The sequence below is a fragment of the Bison bison genome, unplaced genomic scaffold (genome assembly GCF_000754665.1).
Source record: "Bison bison bison isolate TAMUID 2011002044 unplaced genomic scaffold, Bison_UMD1.0 scf7180017853731, whole genome shotgun sequence".
NCBI lineage: Eukaryota > Metazoa > Chordata > Mammalia > Artiodactyla > Bovidae > Bison > Bison bison.
In genome coordinates this window covers 759,717-770,687 of record NW_011484304.1, presented here as the reverse complement: position 1 = coordinate 770,687, position 10,971 = coordinate 759,717, and the positions used below count along the sequence as shown (strand labels likewise).

The 10,971-nt window shown below is 34.1% G+C and overlaps 1 protein-coding gene across 7 annotated transcripts in view; it reads right to left on the bottom strand.

Annotated features, from left to right (window-relative positions):
• The window catches only part of CYLD (cylindromatosis (turban tumor syndrome)), a 72,989-nt gene that overhangs the window by 61,154 nt on the left and 864 nt on the right, over positions 1-10,971 (bottom strand). For all 7 annotated transcript variants that reach the window (XM_010855171.1, XM_010855189.1, XM_010855185.1 and 4 more), the window contains 3 exons: positions 4,759-5,410; positions 3,338-3,640; positions 900-1,005 (listed from right to left, as the gene is read on the bottom strand). In XM_010855171.1, coding sequence (XP_010853473.1) covers positions 900-1,005; positions 3,338-3,640; positions 4,759-5,262 — 913 coding nt within the window. In that variant the 5' untranslated portion in view covers positions 5,263-5,410. The remainder of the gene's footprint in view (positions 1-899; positions 1,006-3,337; positions 3,641-4,758; positions 5,411-10,971) is intronic.

The window sequence follows — 10,971 nt, the reverse complement described above, 5'->3', positions numbered from 1 at the left end:
TTGGGTGAACTCCGGGAGTTGGTGATGGACAGGGAGGCCTGGCGTGCTGCGGTTCATGGGGTCGCAAAGAGTCAGACACGACTGAGCGACTGAACTAAACTTAAGACCTACCTTATAACTTTGTCAAGAATGTAGAAGTCATCTAATTAAGAAATTCATAATTTGTGGCTATTGAATGCAGGCTTTCTGACAATTCATAGCTGCATAATGTTCAATGAGAATCGCCAAGTTTGATTGCCTCTGTATGTTTCATGATTAACATACTACCAGTACACTAGCTTCTAACTGCAATTCTACTAAGATCAGGGAGAAGGTGATGCTGATGCTGCTAACTATAAGAATTTATCAATTAGTTGACATCAGCCATTAGGTGCTACTTCTTTGAGGTAAAATAAAGGTTGCTTAAGATTATTTTTAAGATGTAAAAGTTGAATGATCTGTTTCTGATTACAGAGTCATGAAGTTAGATCAATTATACCACCTTAAAACTGGAAGAGATCTCATGAGGTATCCAGCAAGAATCCTCTCCACAATATATTAGATTATATTAAAATGACCAACTTTTACTAAAAGGCTTCTAGTTGAAACCAGGCTCTCACTCAAACAGGTAGCAGTTTATTATATTTTCTGACTCTTGCAATTATTAGAAAGGGTTAAAATAGACAAGTAATGAAAAAGTGAATGATAATAAAAGGTACCCCATACTCATATACTTCTAGAAATGAAAATCTTTAAGTATTTTTATTTGGGGGTAAGAAAAGATATCCTATTAATAACAATTCCATAATATAAAAATCAAGTTCCAAAAACGCATCTTGAAGCTTATATTTATATCCTCATAACTGAATATGTCTTAGAAGCTCTGCCTTAACAATATATAAAACACAAAGAAAACCTACCTGGGATGATGTCATTGATATGCAAGAGAATTGTACTTTCAACACTTGCAAAACTACAAAGCTGCACTCCATCAAATCTTCCATCCCAGTTGCCAATAGGATTATCCTAGAAATTAACAGAATAAACTTTAAAATCCTTCTCAATAAAACAAATATGAAAGCATATTTTCCACAAGAGGATCCTCTAAAAAATGATATCCAAGAATAATCAAGCCACAGAAACCCACCTGGGGAGCAAAGGATCAAAAGTGTTCATCATACTTGACTAGACAATAAATAGTCTATATAACATACATCTGCACTGGTAGATGCAGTAATCATACACCGTTTCACCCAGAAAGTGGCCCCTAATTAACCCTAGCTTGCTCTATTCACTCCTTCACATTCCCTGAGCACTTACATAAATGTTCAATTTGAATTCCTGTATAGATAGGAAATTTTTTCTATAGACAGAAAGTCTATTTTTTTCTTTTGTCATTGAATGTCACTGGGTATGCAAGAATTCTCTTCAAAATGGAGATCTTCATATTAATTACTTTATATTCCAGTCTAGCACCAACTTGTCCAGTGCTGTTCATGGAGCTAGATTAAGAAGACAGTCCAGTCAGACAACTGCCCTGAGCACCAATGTGGACAGCATTCTAAATAGCACTGGAAATAGAAGGAGATGAACACTATTGCATTAGCCAGAACTTTCCTTTCAAGGACTACACTAGAGGGGTTTGGAACGAATGCTTGCATAAGCCAACTGGAAGACAGAGGCGGGGGAGAAGCTGGTAGTGCAATGGCTCGGCAGACGCCCCAAGTAAACAAGATGCTACCTACACTGCCATCTAAGGAGAAGAAGGCCTAAATGGCTTTTGCCAAGTTTGAGGCCTAAATGACCTAAAGCAAAAGGAAACTAACTCCAATGACCTATGGCCCTCTTTCTCCAATGCTCCCCCTGCTCAGCCCACACTCTCTTTTCTAAATAAGTTCTGAATATTTAAAGAATAATGGTTTAAAATGTGTTTTTATTTCTAGCTATCCCGAGGGACCTACGTATTTAACTCTGGCTCTAACTTTTCACATGGTAAATGTTCAGTAAGTGTTTATCTAAACGACAGAGTGAGGTTTATCTAACTAATGGGTATCAAATAGAATTTCCTTGGATTTCCAAGCAAAGTGTAAGAGAAACTTACACTAGAGCATTCATATCCTACCCAAAGTATAACTGAATAGATAAAAATAATCACTAAAAACACCATGAGCACAAAAGTCTATTACTCACAACCTCTCCCAATTCTTGCTGGTGTTTAATAATTCCATATGAATTTTCTTCATTATACCTAACAAATTCTTGTTCATATTTTCAATCTATGATAAAAAATGTTCTCAAGCCTTTTTCTTCTCCTCCTCTTAATCCCACATGTACTGTCCAATTTGCCATATTGAGATGTATTCATTATTAACAATTATGACTGTAAGGTAACATTAACAATGAGTGACACAAATGAAAATACAAATACTGTATGATTCCACTTATATGAGGCACAGAGAATAAGCAAATACACAAAGACAGAAAGAATTCTGCTTGTCAGAAGAACACTGGCTGAGAGGAGTGAGTAACAGGGTGTTATTGTTTAATAAGTACAGAGTTTCATTTTGGGTTGAAGAAAATGTTCTGGAGATGAATAGCGGTGATGGGTGCACAACAATGTGAAAGTACTTAATGTCACTTTAAAATGGCTAAATTGGTAAATTTTATGTTTCATAAATTTTACCACAATAAAAAAAAAAAAAAACTTTTTTGAGTGAAATACACGCTATGAAGGCACTGAATTGTCTTTCCTCTAAAGCAATGTGCTGTTCCTCTATTCAGGCATTTTCCGTAAGTGACTTTTACACTAAATCATTAAAATCAGAGCAGTCAGTAAAATTCAGCAAAATATTACAAAAAGAGAAACACAGATTACAAAAAAAAAAAAAAAAAGCCTTTTCAAAATAAAGAAAACTAAGACATAATGCAATATATTCTGGTGGGGGTTTTTTCTGTTTATTACACAGCAAATTTGGCAAAACTAATACAATTCTGTAAAGTTTAAAAATAAAATAAAAAATAATAATAATAATAAAAAAAAGAAAAAAAATAAATAAAATAGGAACTTCAAAAAATAAAAAATAAAAATAAAAATGCTTTCTTAAAAAAAAAATAAATAAAATAAAGACTGAAAACATTATTTCCGTTTATTCAGACTGGAAAAATGAATAACTATAATTCTACAACTAGACTCCTATCCCGTATCAACATTCCTTTACGAAAGATAAATTAGAACGAGGTCTTTAAATTACTCCAAAGTAGTCTATTTTAAGTATTCAAAGTGTTTAATCTGTACCTAAATTGGTTATAAAACTAACAGATATATACAACAAAGACAATATAATTCAAAATTTCTTACCATGTCCACACCAACAAAATATCCTAAGCTTTCTTTGCCTGGCAAAACATCACAGAATATAACCGTTCCAGATTCTATAGTTTCTCCAAGCTTCAAAGAAACTCTGGAGTTTATTTCCAGAGGGGGAAGTTCAACCTGCATTGTATCCACTGGACCTGCATAATCACTTTCCAATCCAGTGTCATCATCTTCTATGAGTTCTAGCTTGTCCAACGCAACAAATACTCCACAATCTTCATCACATTGAAAAAGCTGCTTCCCTTGATATACGCCATCAGTGAAACCTTGGCCACGACCTTCTTCCTAGTTTTTAAATGAGAGAAAAAAAAAAGTGAGTGACTAATAGAGAAAGATGATCCCTAAGAAAAAAGATGCATTCTTTGGACTTCAGAGAAATCACTGAACAAATTCTAAGTGACACATATAAGAAATATAATTATTAGCAGTTACCATTGAATATAGGGTGTTCAAAAAATAAGGAAGAAACTGTATCGGATGCTGAAATAAAATTACATGATAATTTTAAATGATAACTCTACTGTGAGAGAGCTTGGGCTGGATTTCACATTGTGGTTTTAACAAAAATTTTGTCATAAAAAGAAAAACTTACTTTAACAGTAGTGTTGTCTCCATTTATTGAGCACATACTATGTGCCAGTCACCATGTTAAATCCTTAATCAATATATCACAAAAACACTGCAAGTTGTGTATTAATATCACTATTTCACAGATGAGGATGCAGATTTAGAAAACAGTTTGGTTACTCAGCTAGTAAATGGCATAGCTGGGATTCAATTCTCCAATTGTTTTACAATTGCTGCTTAAAAAACTTAAAAAGCAAACGAGGCATGAAATTGTATTTGCAAGAATGTCAAAATGTAACTAACATTTAAATTCTTGAGAATGTTAATTTTGGAAACATTATCACAGAGTTCTTGGTTTTCTTTTCAGTGCAAACAAATGTCAACATGATTTTCACATATATTATCAGGGACAACTATAAGCTGGTTGAAATTGCTACAACTTATATATCCAAATTTTGTTACTTAATAGTATACTTTAAGAAAAGCAAAGAAACCTACCATGATAATGTCACAGGATAATTAACAATTTTAAGTAATTTGTTTACAATTGCTAAGAGTTCATTTTTAATATTCAAAGATAGGAAAGTCTTCAATAACTACATGATCTATTTGTGTATTTCCTACTATACGTAGTTTTTCAAAGTTTTCAAAGCATCATCTTTGTATCATCTTAATCTACCATTAGAAAGTAAATCCTCAGGATTACGAACATTAAAAAATATAGAATTCTGGGAAAACTTATTTTGTATTCAAAAAAGGAAAAAGAAAAACGTATGTGCACACAGACACAGACACACATAAATACACAGCCCACTAAAATGACTTATCAAACTTACCAGTAATTCTACTCCAAAGAATATTCCCGATACTGTCCTCTCTGCTAATAAAGGTCCTCTGAAGCGCACAACTCCAGGAAATTTTTCTTCCCCAGATCTCAGCTGGACTTTCACAGGGCAGCCCACATCTATTTGGAGGCCTTTACTTAGTCTGTTTCTGTTTTTAAACAAGCTGAACCTCTCTTCACAATTGGTAATTGCCAAAAGTAACTCTGTGAATTTCTCATTTATTTCTACAACATCCTTTTCATCAACAAACAGAACTGCATGTGGTTGCTCTAGAATTTTTAATCCAATCTGATTTTTCTTGCCTTTGGCAGAAGGAATCCTCGAAAGCCCCACAGAACGGTCTTGGATATTCTGTCCTATACTTCCCTTTGGTACTTTAAGGAGTTTTTGTGTTTGTTTGTCTGTAACACTGCATTCTTGAAGAAGCAAATAAAAAATCCGCTCTTCCCAGTAGGGTGAAGTAACTTTTTCTTGGCTCCATAAGCCCGAACTCATTGTGATATTAACTCCAAAATATTAACTCAAAAAAAAGGGAATTACTAAGTGTGTAGTAAAACCACAAGAGATAAATTCATTGGCAGTCCCAAAGCATGTTTTTGGCAATTTGGTGTCCATGCTGTAAAAAGACAGCAAATCAAAATGCCTGGAGGACAAGCAAAGAGAAACTTTACACTTCACTCTACATGAGCTAAAATTAAGGTCAAAGACTTTTTAAATTCTTCATTCAGCTAGTGAAAACACACACACATAGACATAATGATATACTTTCAAAAATATCTGGAGAGGTTAAAAGACATACTATATTACTTATATCTACTGTAATACTGCATATTTAATAAAGGAGATTCAATTGTAAATTATCTCCAAAGACAATACAATAATGTTTGTTTCCAAGGTACTGAAATTTATGAACTCAGATTCTAGTAAAATATAATCTTATATAAATATTCTGACATTTTTAAAGTTTAAAAAGTAAAATTAATAGACTCTGCCTAACTTAAATGAATAAGCTGCTGTATTTGGGCAAAACACACAAATCAAAAAGGCTATTATTTCTATATAAGTAGTTTAAGTAAAAAGTTACCCATCACAATTATGTTGAACATTTTTATCAGTAAAAATATCATCAAATCACATTCTAAAACTTCAACCACAATTCATTTATCTGTGTGCCATGTTTTGATAATGGAACATTTTATCTAACTCAGCTTCATTTTCTTATCTTACACATTTTATCCTTAATAAGCAAATGTTAATCATATTAATCATAGCTATCATTTAATCTCTCTCAATCATAAAGATCAGATATTATAAATCTGCTTTTATTAACAATGTCTTAAAAATCAATTTTGTAGCCATCAAAACTTGGACTACTACATAAGGAAGAAATATAACTGCAGTATAGTATCAAGCATAAAATGTTTTTATACCACAAGTTTAACTATGTAGACAAGGAAAAAAAGATTGTTTCTTTCTCACTTTCAAATTTTCATTTGAAATTTTTACAAGGATATTCATTTTTCACAATTAAAATAGCCTTCTCAACCCTACTTGAATCACAGGTTTAAAACTATACAATTTCATCAATTCAAGTAGACTATAATTCATTATGTTAATTCATTATCTTACTGAAAACAATGGTTCTTAGGTATTCTCTGTCACATGCATGTGGCTATTTGGTTTCTAAATACAGTATTTATTCCATCCTCCTGTGAGGAGGTGATATTCATTTCCATTATTTGGGCTAACAGCAGCAGGTGACAGCAATATCATATTCATCTATTTTATTCTTGGAGTTAAAAAATAAATATTCCTAAAACTAAAGAACCAAATTTAAAGTTTAGCCATTTAACTTAATGATTAAATACATAACCTGGCAAATCTACACACAGAATAGTATTTCTTTTATAACACATCGGTAGTTGATGAGGTTTTCCTATAATGTAAAGTTTTTATTAATAAAAAGGCCCTCTACAAGCTAGAATGAGGCATGAAAACTGCCCGAGACAGGGTAAAGGGCTTTGCTGTTCTTCAAATCAACATCACTGAAATATACGCACAACATTTAGTGAGGGCGGGTAGCATAAAGTGGTTTTCTCTTTTTCTGTAATGTGTTTGCCTTAATTCCACTTGAGGGCACTACTTCAGCAGAAACAGGATCAATTTACATTTGCCACTTATATAAGACACCTGTGGAAACCCTTGGCGCCATATAAACAAAACTCCTGCGGTGAGCTACCCAAACAGTGACCCAAACCTTAATTTGGCTCTATTCCTTAAAAGTTCCCAAATGAGTATTTGTTATTGCAGACTAAAATTCTTTTTAAATGTCAGCATTTTTCAACAAGGAAATAGTCTCAATTTTATCTTGAGCACTGAGTTACCAACATAAATGTAAATCATTGTATGTGGCTGTCACTATGAAAAGATGTTTGTCTCTTTGCTAAGAGGTTTTATATTACGGTTTTTCTGAGTTCCTGCTTCTTCCTTCCTTAGATTTACACTCTACCATTTTCCCTTGCCATCAGCCATCTTCTGTGGTTTCCTGCAACATGCACTTGACTTCTTGTACAGCCTTCCAGCTTACTATTTCTAATCAGTTCTGAGAAGCCAGGTAATGAAATATGGTTGTGTGTTTAAAAAGATAAAACAGTAACAAAAAGAGGAATACATAAATTCTGAACAGGTCTTTAGCAGTAAAGCACATAGGCTTTATTTCACAGGCATTATTTCTGTTGCTCCAGGTAGGATGAGATGGTCAAAAAGCAACTCCTAAAAAAGTGAAGTTGCATTGTTCTTTTTCAAATATATTTAAATATTTTTGGTCAAAATTATTTTTAAAGTATGGCAATTCTGTTTTGAAAGGAATTTTTTTTAGTTCCAACAAATTATGCCTTCAAATATTAAAATTCTTTGAATCTTAATAATTAGTATATGCCAACAATTCTTGTTGGATTGATTCTCCAGGTTCATAATCCATGTCACAATTTAAAATAAAAACTACCAGTGCTAATGGAATATTCCAAGACAAAACTAAACTACTATATGGAAGGCATTAGGACACCCTATTTCAAATCAATTTGATTACAAAAGGTTTTTTGCAAATCATTTCAGAGACAGTACACAGTTAAACCAACTACTTTGGTTTATAAGAAGGTTGTGGGCAATTTAACAACAGTTATTATGAACCATATTTTAAAGTGAACTACACAAGGAGCAGTAACTTTTTTCTGACTTGCATTAGCATAAGCAAGAGTGAACAAACTCATTAATAGTAGTCGTCATGTTAGACAACCAGACCAGCCAAAGTGAAAGTTATAAAATATTTAAAAAGCATTATCCAAAAACCGCATTATCCCAAAATGTGGTTTTTCCTCTTTTAAAGAATACATGAAGAAAGAATAGGTTTGGAACTATCATATTAAAAACTAATTCTGATTGTAACTGATAAAGTTAAACGGAAAATTTTATGGCTCTACTAGAGGTATATAAGACAAATTTAATGATCATTAATATCTCAGTAAACTGGCATTACTGGAGAAGGAAATGGCAACCCACTCCAGAATTCTTTCCTGGGAAATCCCATGGACAGAGGAGTCTGGCAGACTGCGGTCTACGGGATATCACAGAGAGTCAGACACAACTGAGCAGGAGCGTGATACTGGCCTTACAGCAGAATATGCTAATAGAGACTGTTCTCCCACTGAAGGAATGAACACGATGCCCACATTCTTCTTTCACTGGGACAAGCACGACACTGAACCCCAAGCAGTAAAAACTGACTCAAGACGGCATAAGATTTAAATCACATTGTCAGTGAGTTCTTTATCAATCAAGGTTTGTTAGCTTAGTATTTTTATGCACTCAGCACAGCGGTCGAAACTGAAAAATACAGAAGATTCAAGATATGACGGCTGCCCTCATTTTTGTTCTTATTACTTTTCAGGCCTAACTGTTTAAAAATTACCTCTAACAATATACTGTACTTCACTTTGAAACAATTCATCTTAATACCATTGTACTTATTTCAGGCTGGAAAACTGAGTAATACTATAAGTGCTGAATGAACATTCTCAAAGAGTTGTAATACAGTAATATTTTTAACCCTGAAGCCATACTGAATAGGACTTTCTTTTGACATTTCAGAAGAGGTTCAGGTCACACAGATTTGAAAATATACATGGTTACCTAAGCTTGTTGATGGGCCTGGATCCTGAGCAGAGGAAAATTTAATTGTATTACAATAAAGTCATTAAACCAAGACGATGGTGGAAAGGCACAAATATCAGCTTCCTATCAAGTGCAACGAAAAGATGATCAAGAAATAAGTTTTACATGAATATACTAAAGGTCCAAATTAGTTCTAAAAGATAATATACAGCACAGATGAACAACAATAACTACATAAAACTGACAACAGCTAATTTATCTAGAAGAAACAATGTCATTTTGAGTCTGAAGTTATCAGGTTACTGTTCAAAGAACTCCACTAAAGAAAACAAAAACATACAATTCAATAACATTCTGCATCTCCTGAGATATCTGGACTTGTTTTAAAAACAAGGGGCTATATAAATCAGAATAAAAATTACAATACCAAAAGCTGCCCATAATTATAAATGGCAAAGAAGCATGGAGGTTAGTGTGAATACCCTCCAAAAAAGAAGATATACAGGACTTTTTCCAAATTCTTCTAGATAACTAGAATAATTATCATTTTAAAAGAGAATATTTCTCACTGAAAGACCAAGTTTATACATTCCTAAACAGCAGAGATTGCAGAAAAGTGACCAGGCCAAAGAAGAGTCAGTTTTCCTCAGAGTTTAACTTGTGATCCAAGAACACACATATTCAGTCCCTAAAACAAGTGGGATTTATGAGGTTTAAAACAAAGTCTGCCTCCCACATCTACATATTCATATCAAAAGAACCAGGGACACTCTGGTCTCACCAGAGTTAAACCTGGCCACTGCACTTCCAAACTGTGAATTCCCAAAGTCCTTCATCTTTATATTTCCACTGCCCAAACAAGGGCCTGACAGTATGTTAGACATTCAGTACAGGAGAAATGAATGAATGATTTGGTTAACTCAGGTGATAATAGTGAAAGCCAAATTTCCATTTCCTCATCCTAATCATTTAAGTGATAAAAAGCTTCTTTAAAAAGAAGACTCAGGAGTTGAGTATTTAACAGTTTTTACCTAATCTCCTAAATAAATAATAATTCTAATTCTCTGACTCTTTATGCCACTTCATTGTTATACACTTAAGTGGAAATAAATAAGGAAAATTTCACAAACAGAACTTATTTTGAGGTTCATTTGAAACTGGGTTCCTAGATCCTCACACCATGTCGGATGTCTACGTGTGGTTGTACAATTCTGTAAAACCAAAGACAATACCCTGACAAATTTAAGATTACCTAGTGAAAACAAGGAACAAAATACTGAAAGTTTGATGAATAGAATAATTACTCCTGTCTTCTTATGTAGACTTCCTTAAACAAACTCACAATTCAAGCAGTCCAGATCAAACAAGCGCCCTGATCTTACCAGCTCTTCACAAAAGTTACCCTCCAAAGAAAGGCTTCTTCCAAAGAGTACTGTACAATTTTGTAGCCGAACATTAGAGAATGTTCTGGGTATTATCAACATTCACAGTATATGAATTTCCACAAGAATTTTCAGCAAATCATTTTCACCTAATATTGTGCTAGTTCAAATCCACCCACTACCCAGTAGGGAACTGGCAAGCTAAATTCTTAAACCATTCAGTCTCCTCGGGGCGTGAGGGGGTGTGCAGAAAACCAACGCTTGAATGAACACCCTCTCTCAAGGCCTGGATTTTTCTCCAGGAGCCAATGACTGCAAAAGGAACAATCTTATTAAGATCCCTATTAGCTCTAAATCAAAAGCAAAGCAGGCAATGCTCCTTAGTTAAGCTAGCCATATAACTTTCCAGGGAGCATGGGGAGAGGATGGGGGCAGGCGGGATGGGGGTTGAGAGATTGAAAGGCTTGGTGGCTGGAAGACGACAATCATCCTAAAACATGCAAATGCCACGGGGCGGAATAGAAAAGATGCCAAGTACATGAATAACTGGGCAGCTGACCCGGCTGAGAACCAAACCCAGGAACACCATCGTCCGTCAGGACTTCACGATTTCCCCAGAGATCGTTAAAATGACAATAAGGCGGGGGGGGGG